Below are 16,633 nucleotides of genomic sequence, written 5' to 3' on the forward strand. Positions count from 1 at the left end.
CGTCCACGCAGACAGAGAGAAAGGTCCGCTACTGCGATTCTCCTTCTTAGCGGCGAGGGATTCTTACTTTTGCAGAGCGCGTGACGGCCCCGATCTCGGAGTAGAGGTCTGTGCTCTGATCGGAAGTTCTCCGACCACCACGGAGCAGGCGTGATGCAGCAGAGACTGTTTATGGACCGTGTCCTTCACTTCTGGCACCTTCTGCAAGTACGTCAGCTCAAAACCTTTCGCCTGCAGTGGACATACAGTATATATATGCACCCAATTAGGAACTCCAGTCAATCCTAACGTTGTCAGCTGACTAACGGTGCTTGGACCCAATCTGACTTAAGACCTCCCGTTGCTAATCATGTGACCCAGTGAGGACTCACGTTGGTTCCATTGAGGAAGTTCCCGATAGAAAGCAGCGTGGAGAGGATGTAGCGGAGAGTTTTGTTCTTTTCCAGTTGTTCCATGCCTTCCTTCAGATCCTGCAGTGGTTCTGCTACTTCCTGCATTTGTGTTGTTAGGAGAAACAAATGATTAGTCAAAGTTATCATGTTTGAACACAGATTAATCACCACTGTTGGGCAAATTACTTGAAAAAAGTAATCACTTATTACTTGTTACTTTCCCCAAAACGAATTGAATGTCGGAATTACTCTTAATAAATGTAATCAAATGCTTTTTTTTATGCCTTTAAAAGAGAGATGTTTCATGAGAGCAGAGTGCGTGCCTTTAAAAGGTGGTGCCTGTTGCTTAGTAACGTGTGACATCAGCGGGGATCCAGGCTGTGTTGTTAGCGCGAGTTGATAAAGAGATTGAATGTGAAGTGAATTATATTTATATAGCGCTTTTTCTCTAGTGACTCAAAGCGCTTTTACATAGTGAAACCCAATATCTAAATTACATTTAAAGCAGTGTGGGTGGCACTGGGAGCAGGGTGGGTAAAGTGTCTTGCCCAAGGACACAACGGCAGTGACTAGGATGGTGGAAGCGGGGATCAAACCTGGAACCCTCAAGTTGCTGGCACGGCCACTCTACCAACCGAGCTATACCTTAAAAAGTAATTACTTATAGTTCCTTGTTACTTTCCCAAAAAGGAATTGTATCATTTATGTATTTCTTACTACAGTACTAAATCATAAAGAGTCTATATTTTTTTCTAACTACTACTAAACAAATATATTTGTATCATATTTTTTATCGCAACTACTACTTGATAATTAAGAATATATTTTTATCATTTATTTTTTTCCAACTACTACTACACAAATATATTTGTATCATTATTTTTTCCAACTACTACTTCATAATTAAGAATATATTTTTATCATTTATATTTTTCTTATTACTTTTAGACAATAAATAATATATTTTATCATTTCTTACCGCCAAATCCATCCATCCATTTTCATGAAAAATATTTGTATCATTAAATTTTTTTTCTTACTCCTACTAAACAATAAAGAATATTATCTTCAAAATAATCCGAGCACCCAAAGAAATTAAGTTGACATTCTGAAAATAACGTTGCATTTGTGAAATTTCAGGGTCTTTTTTTAAAGTTAATTTAAATTATGCAAGCAATTCATCATTTAATTAATCAAAATTCAAGTGTGATTAATCTGATTTTGTTAGAGAAAACTACAAATGACATTTGAGGTAAGAATGGCGACAGGTGCAGAATTGAGGTCTGTGGAACCATATTAAATTAACGAGGCTGCGTGGAAGGTTTTCATGGCGTAGATTTTACCTTTGAAGTCCGCGTGTCGCATGCCGCGGGACAACAAGATGTTGCTAACGAGGCAATTAGCACTAATAGCTTGATGTTTTGCCAGGCAGATGCTGCACACGTTTCCCCCAACGTTTACACATTTCCTGGAAAAGGTCTGCACATGTTTTCCTGTCGCTGTGGGTGAAAAGTATTGGGGACACCCGGGGCTTCATGTAACGGGGCTTGCTTGCGCAGCACAAACCTGGCGTACGTCCTCGTGCGCGGACCGAGGCGAATGGTACAACCGCAAAAAGCTCTCCTGGGTTGCAGTAATAAATTGATTAATCAAATTGTATCCCTTGTTTACATTTAAAAGATTGCAAGATTGCATCATTTCGTGGTGGACATGAAGCAGTGAGAAGGAATATCTTTTTTAACACTCGTCTGTTTTGACATCCATCTTCTTCCTGATGCCCGACTTTTTATTTATTATTTTTTTTAGAACACAACATTTTCAACCTGCTGGCTGTCGTTAGCTCTTAGCACGAGAGAGAAGCACCCCCTACTGACTTGTGCAGCAATTAAGCACATGACCACTTTCCAAATGGTTTGCGTACTAACTCCTGCGATCAAGTCCACGTAGATTGAGATGTAACCAAAAAAATTTCTTGGATTTGATGAAATACATCTGAATTTTTACTGTAGCGCGTAGTTTTCCGGATTTGAACGTGCGTCTATTTTTAGTTGTAGCGCTATGCAACTGGAGTTACATGAGGCCCCAGGTCATGGTATTGTGTAGTGTGTCTGCAAGAAGGTGGCATTTAACTCTGGTCTCTTGAGTTCTTCCACACCCAACTCGTAGTACGTAGTTTTCTGGATTTGAATGTGCGTCTATTTTTAGTTGTAGCGCCACGCAACTCGAGTTACACGAGGCTCCAGGTCAGTTAAAAGCCGGTACATGGTATTGTGTGATGTGCCTGCAAGAATGTGGCGTTTAAGTCAGGTCCCTTGAGTTCTTCCACACCCAACTCCTAGTTCGTAGTTTTCTAGATTTGAACGTGCGTCTATTTTTAGTTGATACGCCACGCAACTGGAGTTACATGAGGCCCCAGGTCATGGTATTGTTGTAGTGTGTCTGCAAGAAGGTGGCATTTAACTCTGGTCTCTTGAGTTCTTCCACACCCAACTCGTAGTACGTAGTTTTCTGGATTTGAACGTGCGTCTATTTTTAGTTGTAGCGCCACGCAACTGGAGTTACACGAGGCTCCAGGTCAGTTAAAAGCCGGTACATGGTATTGTGTAGTGTGTCTGCAAGAATGTGGCGTTTAAGTCAGGTCCCTTGAGTTCTTCCACACCCAACTCACTTGCTTGGGAACCAAAGCTGCCAAGTCGCAAGCTTCCGATTGTCCAAAATGTCTTGTAAGATTCAAGATATCTGCGGACGAACCTTCTCGGTGGCTTCGTAGTCCATCTTAAAGGCCCACAGCTGAAGCCTGGCGGCGAGCTCGCTGATGGACGACAGCGTGAGCAGGAACTGCTCGGCTGAGCCCAGCGGCACGTCTGGATTGGCCAGCTGAGCCTCCTGGATCTTCTGCTTCTCCTCCTCGGTGGGGATCATGGGGAGGATTTTCTGTTGGGAGCCGGGGGAGGAAGAAAAGCATGAAAACAGAGAGGAGGACAAGGTCTTTGTGGCCTCGTACCTCGATGCCCTCCTTGTTGAGCGCGTACTCGTCGAAGTTGAGGATGGCCGTCTTGATGGTGCGGGGAGGCGGCAGCACGGTGAGGCCGATGTTGATGGCGTTGCTCCTCTTGGAATCCAACACGCTGATCTCTTGGCGCTTGTTGTCCGCCGCCGTCTTCTGCGGGAGACACGGCAAGAATATAGCGAGAGGGTCACGGCTGGGTCTCCCTGGTGTGGTCCACCTTTCTGGGCTTGTAAAGATTTAGGGGATCATCCTCCACGCTGCTTATATTGTCTGCAGCTGTGAGGTTTTAGTCGGTGGTTACATACTCCCTGAAGTCAACAATCCTTCCATTACACAGCTACTTTTTTTATGCTGCCTGGCATTTCTGTTTGACATTGACCCATATGTTTTTTCAGGGCCGATACCAATACCGATTATTAGCAAGGAGGACAATAATTGATATTTGATATTCATTTGCAGTAAAATGTATTTAAATATGAATAGAATAGGTCAGTAAATAACTTAGCAAGGCTCTAAGGTGTTTTTTTAAACATTATTTTTTAGGAAACGGCAGACCGGTAGCGACCTTTATTACGCCTGTCAACATTTGCAGTTTGAAATACGGGAAAATTGGTAAAAATATGGCATTTTTGGACATCACAATAACTTGCAAGCTAATCAATCGTATAGCAGTTTATGGATTTAATACATTGAGCAGCTTAGCAGAAAGGATCACTGATTATTATTAAGTAATAGGGGCGTCAAAAAATTTATTTTGTAATGAATCACAATTATTATTCAAAACGATTATACGAGTCATACCAAAGACTGTAAAAATGGGAGCCATTACCTCCCTGCTTGGCACTCAGCATCGAGGGTTGGAATTGGGGGTTGAATCACCAAAAATGATTCCCGGGCGCGGCCACCGCTGCTGCTCACTGCTCCCCTCACCTCCCAGGGGGTGATCAAGGGTGATGGGTCAAATGCAGAGAATAATTTTGCCACACCTCGTGTGTGTGTGACCATCATTGGTACTTTAACTTTTTAAAACAATTAAGAGAATGTTTGTTTTTTTAATATATATATATGTATATATATATATATATATATATATATATATATATATATATACCAATTTTTTAATTTTTTTTACATTTTTTATAAAGCTGTCCTGCCCAGCCACTAAGACAAATCATATTGTGTAAAATAGAGAAGTGTGGGATACATCTCTTTTTGCCTTACTTGTATTTGACTTTTCAAAAATGTTTGGGTAGAATTTGATCAAAAATTAACAACAACCATAATAAACCGTGTTAAATGTGTAACCGAACATTAATATTTTCGTACAGGAAGAGTTCTCGACGCACTCGGTTATGCAGTTACACAATGGTATTATTAATATTTGATTTATAATAACGTGTAATATTTACACATTTTCCTCATTTTAAGCATACAGCGGCGTTTGCTTTTTCCTTCAAAAACAACACCACTAATAATGGCAGACTTTATGAGACTACTTTGGGACAGAAACTTATATTTTTGAGCCTGAATATAGGGAGGATGAGCTACCAGTTTTAGCAGCTCCGTGCTGAACAAATCCAGCTTTAGTGAAACACTAAGCATCATGTCGCAGAACAAGAAACACAAACTACCAACATAATAAAACAATCACTTACTGTACAATGTCTGCTCTCACTGGGATCCCGACTGATGGGATGTTTATATCTTCCCGATTACATGAATAATTCATCACAATCCTCATGCATGGTTAAACAAAAAGTTGCTGTAAACACGCGTCTTTTCGTGTGTTTCTCGCTCTAAAGTTGACCGACTTCTCGGTTTACGTCCACAACCTTGTACTATCCAGGTGAGAGGCATGATTTATCATCTAGAATGAACTTTTACCAACTCAGAGGCGATGCAGCAGCTCAATGTGTCAACATAGCAGCATAAGCTCGTTAGCTCTCTGCGATCACGGCGCCGCTAAAAGTAGTTCCTCTGCGTTAGCGCCTATAATAACAATATCGCTAATACTTTGTTAGCCACTTCGTACGTGCTGTGTTTTACAACTTGCATAAAAAAAATGTGTTCTTGTCTTACAGGCAACATTTTTTTAAAGTGCAATTCCCTTAAACGCATACTGTAATAGTGAAACGAAACACTTAATTATTTTCATATAAGCTGCTTTTATTTATTTATTTGACATGAATGAATTTGAGTGCAAAATGTGCGATTTGAAAGGAGAGCAACATCCATTTGTGTTGCAGCCATGGTGGTCCTTGACAGAGAGGGTCCCCCCACTGCGTTAACAATGTTATGTTAGCACGAGGCATGTAAGTCGCCTCAGACTTTCTTGTTTGGAGACTTCAAAAAAACTGGATCAGCGCTCACATGACCCGGCTTGACCTTAAATAACTTCAGAAATAGACCTACTTTACCTTAGTGACGGGCATTTCCTTGGACTTGGACTCGAACAGATGCTCCAGCTTGGCTGTGTCCAAAGTTACCGAATCCAGTTTGGACCACAAGGAGTTTCCGTTTCTCTTGTAGTCCCGGCTCGGCAAGTCCGTCGGTCGCACCTGCGAGAGACACACAGCGGACTTAAAACATGTCCACGTGTAACTAGGGTTGTACGGTACACCGGTACTACTATAGTATCGCGGTACTAATGAATCAAAAACGGTACTATACTCTGTTTGAAAAGTACCGGTTCCCTTTTTTTTTTTACAGGCATGACGGCGCGTCGTCGTCACATCATGACATTGCTCGTTTTATGAGCAGAGGAGCATGTTCGGCAGCGTACACACACAGAGTACTTACAAGCAGACACAGTGTGTAGACAGAAAAGGGAGAATGGACGCATTTTGGTGTAAAAAGTAAAGATAAAGGTGAAGTTATAACACTGAAACACCCTCAGGTTTTCTGACATAGACTTGTTTCTTCAGCATTGTCCACACGTTTAAGTCAGGACTTTGGGAAGGCCATTCTAAAACCTTCATTATAGCCTGATTTAGCCATTCCTTTACCACTTTTGACGTGTATGAATGTTATACATACACACACATATGTACAAATTATATATTATACAGTGTATATATACACACAAACATACATATATATATATATGTATATATATATATATATATATATATATATATATATATATATATATATATATATATATATATATATATACGCATACATATATATATATATAAAGATCTCTTCACATGAATAAAAAATTTAAAATTATGTGGTTTAAGGCTTTAATTGAGCCACGCAGGGACGACCCTGTTTGACTCCTACCTAAATAATTACATAGTGTAATATTTCAATCACGAAATAATTACATTGAAATATTAAATCATTATTTAAATTGTGAAATACATTTTTAAATAGTGAAACAATTAAATAGTGAAATAATCAAATAGTTAAATAAACAAAAATAATTAAATAATTAATATTATTAATTCATTAATTAATAATAAATTAATAAATTGGACATTTATTAATACATGTATATGTATACATGTTTATGTATGTATGTATTTAATTCAAATGTCAATTATGAATGACACATTGAAGTATTTTATTTTATGAGACCAGCGAGAAAAAAAGTGTGCCTGGAAGATAGGGCAGGTTATCAAACAATAGAGGAGTTCGTCATGCTAATTTCAGGATATCAGCAAAAAAATGAGAAACCTCAAACAACCGATTTGTGTGTGGCCCCATTTTGGTCTTTAATATAATTTATTTACCATTCATATTATTATTACTAGACTCCCGAAGGGACCCTGCATCTATTTGGGATTTTTGCAAACAAATTTCATGTAAATTAGCCACATTGTGAGTTTAAATATGACATTATTTACTCAGATATGATTATAAATTACCTTTACTAAGTGTAAAATAGCAATTAGCTGATTCAAGACATTATTATCATTAGTGGAAATAATAATCATACTGATATGTCACTGTTGTAATTATTATTGGTGCATCTATTGGGCATCATGTCTTTAAAAATATCATTTATTTGTCATTCATATTATTATTATTAGACTCCCGAAAGGACCCTGCAATTATTTGTTTTTTTTGCAGGCAAATTTCATGTCAATTAGCCAGATTGTGAGTTTTAATGTCATTATTCACTTTGATGTGATTGTAAATTGCCTTTACTTAGTGTAAAATAGCAATTAGCTGATTCAAGTCATTATTATCATTAGTGGAAATAATAATCATACTAATATGTCACTGTTGTAATTATTATTGGTGCATTTATTGGGGATCATGTCTGTAAAAATATCATTTATTTGTCATTCATATTATTATTATTAGACTCCCGAAAGGACCCTGCAATTATTTGGGTGTTTTGCAGGCAAATTTCATGTCAATTAGCCAGATTGTGAGTTATAATATGTCATTATTCACTTTGATATGATTATAAATTGCCTTTACTTAGTGTAAAATAGCAATTAGCTGATTCAAGTCATTATTATCATTAGTGGAAATAATAATCATACTAACTGTTGTAATTAGTATTCATGCATCTATCGGGGATCATGTCTTTAAAAACTGTTTCCAACTTTAATCAAGGTTCCTTGAACTCACCACAGTTGCGTGCCATGAGATGCAAAAGTGAAACGTACCTCACTCCAGAAGAGCCTGATTGTCTTCCTCTTCTTGTTGAAGAGGGGAGGCTCCGGAGGAGGAGGCATCAGCGTGCTAAACGACGGCGGAGGAGGAGGAGGCAGCATCATCCCCGACAAGGGAGGGGGCGGCGGGCAGCTGCCGAGCATGGGCGGGGGAGGCGGGAAATTTGGGGCGCAGGGCGGCGGGGGCGGTGGCGGGGGCGGCACGTGGCCGCACCCCCGCATCAGAGCGGCGTCCAGCGCGTCCTTGTCGTCGTCCTCCGTCAGGTCGGTGAAGTTGATGTCCCCGATGCGCAGCTCCCGGGGGCCGGCGAGGAGCTGGTCCCAGATGGCGTCGAATTCCGGCTTGGAAGGTGGAGGGGGGAGGTCGTCCTCGTTGTCCGGCTGGGCGTGGGGGCCGCCGAGGTCCTTGATCAAGTTCCCGAAGCGCTCAGCGAACTGGCGAATGCTCCCCCACTGCTCCGACTTGTCGTCACGGTTGTCGCTCAGCTGCTCGTCGCTCGGCGGTCCGTCAGCGTCCTTGTGCGTCTCCTCTTTGGTGTCCCCCTCCACTTCCTCCTTCTCCACCACCTCCTCCTCCTCCTCCTCCTGCTCACAAGGCTTCTTGCTCTGCGAGTACAGCATGTCCAGCATGAAGAGCTTACTGTCCAGGAGTTTGCTGCAAGGTGGGTTTACTTCATCTTCGTGGAGGCCTGAGGGGAAGCATGGAATGAAGCAGAGTGTCAAAAAGAATCGGGTTTCAAATGATTCTTATTTGTAACGATTCTCAATCAATTAAAACAAATCAAAAATCTATTAGAATTTATAGAAAAAAATGTGTCTGGGTGGCCGGTATATCTATTTTTAAATTCAATTCTTAAATTTTATTGACAGTTTAGTTAGGAAACATCATTATTATCCTTTCAGTTCATTTTTTTTAAATGTAAATCAATTTGTAATCGTTCCTTTCTTATGCAATACATTTAATCGGTACTTATTTCTCTAATCAGCCCGACCAAAGCCTAAAGTTCACGTGTCAAATAAATAATAATCCTTGTGATCGACACATGTTTCCATATCATTTAAGTTAGGTTAGATGTCATAGTTGAATACCATTGAAAGCAAGAGTAGGATTACTGTAATATTTGAGTGGACCCCGGGCCCCTCTGTAGTGGAAAACCTGGGCCCCGAGGTCAAAAAGGTTAAGAACGCCTGACGTGTGATTTTGCGCAACAGGGTTGTTGTTTTACGGAGGGTCAAATGAGACAGAATGAAATAAATACATCTTTAAATATTTGTTTGTTACTAATTTATTGTCATTAATTCATTAAAATTTAAATTAAATCTCTAAATATTATTAAATGTTTCATTAGTTTATTTATTTAACCATTTAATGAATTTTTTCAACATTGAATATTGGCCCATACCATATCGAGAGGAATCCTACATACTTTTATTTTATGTTAAATATTTATTTTTGAATGTTATTGGAAAATATTTGATCAAGTAAATTGAGTCAGCCAGAAACCAAAGGTAAGAATGACATTTTTTTTATTTTATTTTTTTTACATATTTATCATTAATCATCTGTAATGGACTTATGCTGTCTTTCATTAAGTTGAAGTGGAGTTGTAGTATTTTTTACACTCAGGCAGTAAGTGAAATGATGCAGACACGTTTGTTACTGGATACTTTCTAATACGCTTCTGCCTTTGGAGACTTTGCATGTTTGAGTAATATGCAAATATAATTATTTGATACTTGCTTATACTGACAAATGTGCAATATTGTTCAGTTATTATAACGTGTGTCTAGTTTGTTTGCTATCGTGTGCTTAGCTGCGGCGTAGCTGGCAGTTAAAATACTTAGGCCAAACCGCAAGACCAATCGTGCGTTCCTACCGGAGGACATTTCGATGTCACCTGGCTGCTTGTGTCGGACATTTTCCATCCAAACACCGTGTGATGCGCTAATATCGAGAGCGGTATGGTATCGGGACATGCTTAGCGGTGAAAAGGGCACTCACCGTTCTCGCTGCTCCCTCGCTCCTCTCTCTCCAGGGTGCTGCTGGCTGAGGAGATGCTGGAGGCGGAGCAGTTGTCCTTCTCGTTCACCTCCTCGTTCTGTCTCTCCTTGTCACTCAGGATGCCGCTGTCCTCCTCCTGCTCCGCCGGCTGCTCGCTCTCCTCCTCGCTCTCTACCACCGCCTCTTCCTCTTCCTCCTTCTCCTCCTCCTCCTCCTCCTCCTCCTCCTCCTCCTCCTCTTCTGCGGCGGCCTCTTTCTCCTCTACACTGGCGCCGGAGTCATCCGCCTCTGCCGCTATACAGAAGCACAATCATATTTATTGTAGACGACACAGAAACTGCTTAGGCTGCTGCGCCCGCGACCCGACTTTGGACAAGCGGAGGGAATAGAGAAACAATGTCTCAGGGCTCCACGTGCAATATTCAAAGGCGGCCCTGTTTGGATCAGCACACGTTCGCTCTCAGGAAAAACAAGCAACACTTGGCGAGCGTTCACCACACCCGGAACAGGAAATGAAGAGCCCGGTTCCTGTTTGCGTCAAAACACACAGTCGCCGCAGTGATGCCGGCGGGGTTAGAATAACACGCCGTGGTGAGGCCTCATTGACTGTGCCACACCTTGAGGCAAAATAGGTCAGGTAAAGAACATGATATACAAAGTTACATTAAAGTCTGAAAAGGAGTAGGAAGAAGCAGAGCCTATTTACCATAAGAATAACAGTGGTGCTGTTTTTTCTATTTACAATAATACACTTTTAAAAGGACTGGAGATGTTAGGGTTCAGTTGCCATCATTTTACATAAAAATAACAGATATACAGTTTTTCCATTTACAGTAATAAACTGTAGAAACCACTGTAGATTTTGGTTATTTTGCCATAATTTTACTGTGAAAATAACAATGGTGCTGTTTTTCCCATTTACAGTAACACACTTTAAAAAGGACTGTAGGTTTTATGTTAAAAAAAACAACTGTCAGTTCAGTCGCCATAATTTTTAACACAAAAATAACAGATATACAGTTTTTCCATTTACAGTAATAGACTGTAAAAACAACGATCATAGATTTTACGGTAAAAAAAACAAAACACTGGCAGGTCAGTTGCCAGAATTTTACCGTAAAAATAACAGTGGTGCTGTTTTTTCTATTTACAGTAATACACTGTAAAAAACGACTAGAGATGTTAGGGTTCAGTTGCCATCATTTTACATAAAAATAACAGATATACAGTTTTACCATTTACAGTAATAGACTGCAGAAAAGACAATAGATTTAACAGTAAAAACTGGTTATTTTGCCATAATTTTACTGTGAAAATAACAATGGTGCTGTTTTTCCATTTACAGTAATACACTTTAAAAAGGACTGTAGATTTTATGTTGAAAAAACAATTGTCAGTTCAGTTGCCATAATTTTAACATAAAAATAACTGATATACAGTTTTTCCATTTACAGTAATACACTGTAAAAACAACGATCATAGATTTTACGGTAAAAAATAAAAAAACGCTGGCAGTTCAGTCGTCATAATATTACCATAAAAATAACAAATAAACAGTTTTTCCATTTACAGTAATACACTGTAAAAAAGAGTGTAGATTTTACGGTAAAAAATACTCAGTTCAGTTGCCATAATTTTAACATAAAAATAACAGATATACAGTTTTTCCATTTACAGTAATACACTGTAAAAACAACGATCATAGATTTTACGGTAAAAAAACCAAAACACTGGCAGGTCAGTTGCCAGAATTTTACCGTAAAAATAACAGTGGTGCTGTTTTTTCTATTTACAGTAATACACTGTAAAAAAGGACTAGAGATGTTACGGTTCAGTTGCAATCATTTTACATAAAATAACAGATATACAATTTTACCATTTACAGTAATAGACTGCAGAAAAGACAATAGATTTAACAGTAAAAACTGGTTATTTTGCCATAATTTTACTGTGAAAATAACAATGGTGCTGTTTTTCCATTTACAGTAATACACTTTAAAAAGGACTGTAGATTTTATGTTGAAAAAACAATTGTCAGTTCAGTTGCCATAATTTTAACATAAAAATAACTGATATACAGTTTTTCCATTTACACTAATACACTGTAAAAACAACGATCATAGATTTTACGGTAAAAAATTAAAAAACGCTGGCAGTTCAGTCGTCATAATATTACCATAAAAATAACAAATAAACAGTTTTTCCATTTACAGTAATACACTGTAAAAAAGAGTGTAGATTTTACGGTAAAAAATACTCAGTTCAGTTGCCATCATTTTAACATAAAAATAACAGATATACAGTTTTTCCATTTACAGTAATACACTGTAAAAAAGAGTGTAGATTTTACGGTAAAAAATACTCAGTTCAGTTGCCATCATTTTAACATAAAAATAACAGATGTACAGTTTTTCCATTTACAGTTATTTTTGTGTAAACAATTACGGAAAATGGTTTTTTTTACGTAACATGTACAGCACCATTGTTATTTTTACAGTAAAATTCTGGCAAAATAACTGCCAGTTTTTACTGTAAAATCCACAGTCGTTTTTTTTTTTACAGTAATACACTGTAAAAAGGACTGTACATGTTACGTAAAAAACCCCCCAAAAAACACTGGCAGGTCAGAATTTTACCGTATAAATAACATTGGTACTGTTTTTCCAATTCACAGTAATACACTGTAAAAACAACATTGTATATACAGTAAAAAAAAAAGGACTGGCAGGTCAGTCCCCAGAATTTTACTGTAAAAATAACAGTAATACAGTTTTTTCATTTAGAGTAATGCACTGTAAAAACAAGGACCATAGATTTGATAGTTGCCACAATTTTAACATAAAAATAACAGATATACAGTTTTTCCATTTATAGTAATGCACCGTAAAAACGACGACCGTAGAATTTACGGTAAAAAAAACTTGGTTTAGTTGCCATAATTATAACACAAAAATAACAGATACAAAGTTTTTCCATTTACAGTAATACACTGTAAAAATGACTGTAGATTTTATGTAAAAAAAACAACAACTGTCTGTCCAGTTGCCATAATTATGACATAAAAATAGCAGATATACAGTTTTTCTATTTACAGTAATGTACTGTAAAAATGACGATCGTAGATTTTCCGGTGAAAACAAAAAACTGGCAGGTCGGTCGCCAGAACCTTATCGTAAAAATAACAGTGGTACTTTTTTTCAATTCACAGTACTACACTGTAAAAACACAGGTTGTGGATTTTACGCAAAAAAAAAAAATCTGGCGTCTGAGTTGCCAGAGTTGTCCTGGCACCATTTTTCCATTTACAGTAATGCACTGTAAAAACAATAACTATAGTACAAAAAAACAGGAGTTCAGTTAAAATAATGACCACAGCTTTTAGGGTAAAAAAACCCCCAAAAAACTTGTAAGTTCAGTTGCCAGAATTTTTCCATAAAAATAACAAGTTATACTGTTTTTCCATTTACAGTAATACACTGTAAAAACAACAACTTTAGAGTTTATGGTAGAAAAACAGGTAGCTCAGTAAGGCTGAATTTTACCGTGAAAATACCAATGGTACTGTTTTTCCATTTACAGTAATACACTGTAAGAACAACGATCGTAGGTTTTACGGTAAAAATAACTAGAAATTTACAGTATGCAAAGAACAACCGTAGATTTGACGGCATTTCAGTCTGCAAACTGTGAGCATGAAAATAACACTGCTAGTTTTTTAACTGCCAGTCATTCTGTGCACATTTGACAAAGTCTGGTCAGTGAGCTGACATTTTTGTACCGTAAAATATTCCGATTTTTTAAGAGTACAACAATTCTTACCAGCCTCGGAGGGAGCGTAAGGGGTGGCGTCGTTGGCGTTTTCGGCTTCGATGTCGGCCTCGCCGTCCTCCTGGGAGGCGAGCGAGGACGGGGTGCTGCTGCGGGACGACGAAGGCCAGGTTCGGGACGGCTCGAAGGTCGGGTCCGGGTCAGAGCGAGCCCTGGGCGGGCGAGGGAGGCGCTCTTTCTCGTACTCCTCGGCCGCCTGACGCTCCACGTTCTTGTACCTGAGAGGGAGGACGGCAGGAGGTTTCACTGAGCATCCAACCTGCCGCACTGAGGGCGCTCCTTCCTCTAAAGCCCCGCTCCCTTTTCCCATGAATGTGTGCTGCTTCTGTTCTGGGCTCATTAGCATCCAGCCACTTCACAGGGTCTTAGGGAGCTGGAGTGCACAAGGAGCCTTGCCAACTGTGGATTGTGTGCAAGACCCTGCAGACTGGATCTGGACCACCTGGCACAAACCCAAACACTGTATGCAGAATCGGCCTATCAACGCAAACTAGGGCTGGCGTTCAATACGCTGAGTTGTTGGGATTGCTCTCTCGTCTGCGTGTATCATTATCGATTTTTATAATGTGACTCACTCGACGGACAGTTGTGTGTTTGGTGCAGCTGGCAAGGGACGTTGTTTTTCCAGTTTATTTGTGGAAGCACTCCATTTTTGTCGAATTAGCTTGTCTCCAAGTTACATCTTTATAGCATCAAAATCGCTTTCATCCCCCTCTCCCTCCCCCCTCTCAAAACGCTGAGTTGTTGAAATCGCTCTCTCGTCTGCGAGGCTGCTTCTCATCAGTATGCAAGCAAGCTCTCATATTACAGTACCTGTAAAGTATTATTTAATGTTTTGTTTGTACACAGCTAGCCAGACAGCATATGTACTGTAGTTGTAATAACACACATGGCATGCTGTGTGTATCATGATCCATTTTTATAATGTGACTCACTCGATGGACAGCTGTGTGTTTGGTGCAGCTGGCCGGGGAAATTTTTTTCCGGTTTACTTGTGGAAGCACTCCATTTATGTCGAATTAGCTTGTCTCCAAGTTCCGTATTTATCGGGTCAAAATCGCTTTCATCCCCCTTTCAATACGCTGAGTTGTTGGGATCGCTCTCTCGTCTGCGAGGCTGCTTCACATCAGTATGCAAGCAAGCTAGCGACGTCTTAGTTCCGCAAGTGTCACCCGAAACGGATGGGAATATTTTTTTAAACTAATTCAACCCCGTGTGGCATTCGTCATTTCATAGCAGATAAAGTGGAACTGCACTTTTTGGGGGGGAATTTTGCCTATCGCTCACAATCATTATGAGAGACATGGAGACAAAAGGTTATTTTGTTTTTTTGTGTGCATTCTAACATTAAAAAAAAGTCTTGTTCTTGGTGGCTAGCATTGCAGCTAATGTTAGCAATCAATTCTACCTCTGAATCACTTTAGAAATGCATTCAAAAACCGTCAACAATACTTAATTTACCTTCTGTAACCCGAAACGTGTTTGAGTTTGTAATGCACAACACAATGTGATAGGACACCAATCTGTACTGAGGGAAAAACAATCATATTACAGTGTGTGTAAAGTATTATTTCATGTTTTGTTTGTACACAGCTAGCCAGACAGCCTATGTACTGTAGTTATAATAACACACATGGCGTGCTGCTAATGTGACTCACTCGATGGACAGTTGTGTGTTTGGTGCAGCTGGCCTGTGACGTTTTTTCCCGTTTTATTTGTGGAAGCACTCCATTTATGTCGAATTAGCTTGTCTCCAAGTTCCATCTTTGTAGCGTCAAAATCGCTTTCATCCCCCTCTCAATACGCTGAGACAAAAGGTTATTTTTATTTTTTGTGTGCATTCTAATATAAAAAAAAAGTCTCGTTCTTGGTGGCTAGCAATGCAGCTAATGTTAGCAATCAATTCTACCTATAAATCACTTTAAAAATGCATTCAAAAACCATCAACAATACCTCATTTACCGTCTGTAACCTGTATAATAACCAAGTTGTAAGAGCGAACACTGAGGAACTATTTTTCGAGCGTAGCAACACATCAGCGTGCTACGGTACTAGCTACGGAAAGAGATAAGCTAGCTTCTACGTCAACACGAAACGTGTTTTGAGTTTGTAATGCACAACACAATGTGATAGGACACCAATCTGTACTGAGTGAACAACAATCATATTACAGTATCTATAAAGTATTATTTCATGTTTTGTTTGTACACAGCTAGCCAGACAGCATATGTAATGTAGTTGTAATAACACACATGCGTGCTGCGTGTATCATGATCGATTTTTATAATGTGACTCACTGGATGGACAGTTGTGTGTTTGGTCCAGCTGGCAGGGGACGTTTTTTTTCCAGTTTACTTGTGTAAGCACTCCATTTATGTCGAATTAGCTTGTCTCCAAGTTCCATATTTATAGCGTCAACATCGCTTTCATCCCCCTCTCCCGTCTGCTCCAACGTCTCACTCTTCCTGTGAGCTCGCTTCTATAAGCAGCAGTATATTCAGCTTCAAAAAGATAAGGTTGTGAATCCTCATTTGTACAAAATTAGTCGTCTTCCTTGTCTGTTACCAAGTCTGCCAAGATTAGAAAACAGCAACTGGAAACAGAAATTAACGCGCAGAAAAAAACCCAGTCCCGGCAGTAATTAAAATGATCAAAATACGGTAAATATTGTACATATTACATATTGTTATGAAGGTATCTGTTACTACAATATATATATATACTTGCAGTGTGTATATTGTACATATTACATATTGTTATGAAGGTGTCT

At 39.2% G+C, this 16,633-nt stretch overlaps 1 protein-coding gene across 1 annotated transcript in view; it reads right to left on the bottom strand.

Annotated features, from left to right (window-relative positions):
• The window catches only part of LOC133636286 (FH1/FH2 domain-containing protein 3-like), a 142,688-nt gene that overhangs the window by 7,316 nt on the left and 118,739 nt on the right, over positions 1 to 16,633 (bottom strand). The window contains 9 exon segments of the mRNA XM_062030145.1: positions 68 to 118; positions 121 to 231; positions 372 to 491; positions 3,144 to 3,326; positions 3,397 to 3,555; positions 5,820 to 5,960; positions 8,028 to 8,722; positions 10,036 to 10,329; positions 13,855 to 14,081. Coding sequence (XP_061886129.1) covers positions 68 to 118; positions 121 to 231; positions 372 to 491; positions 3,144 to 3,326; positions 3,397 to 3,555; positions 5,820 to 5,960; positions 8,028 to 8,722; positions 10,036 to 10,329; positions 13,855 to 14,081 — 1,981 coding nt within the window.

Source organism: Entelurus aequoreus, linkage group LG20, assembly GCF_033978785.1.
Source record: "Entelurus aequoreus isolate RoL-2023_Sb linkage group LG20, RoL_Eaeq_v1.1, whole genome shotgun sequence".
Lineage (NCBI taxonomy): Eukaryota > Metazoa > Chordata > Actinopteri > Syngnathiformes > Syngnathidae > Entelurus > Entelurus aequoreus.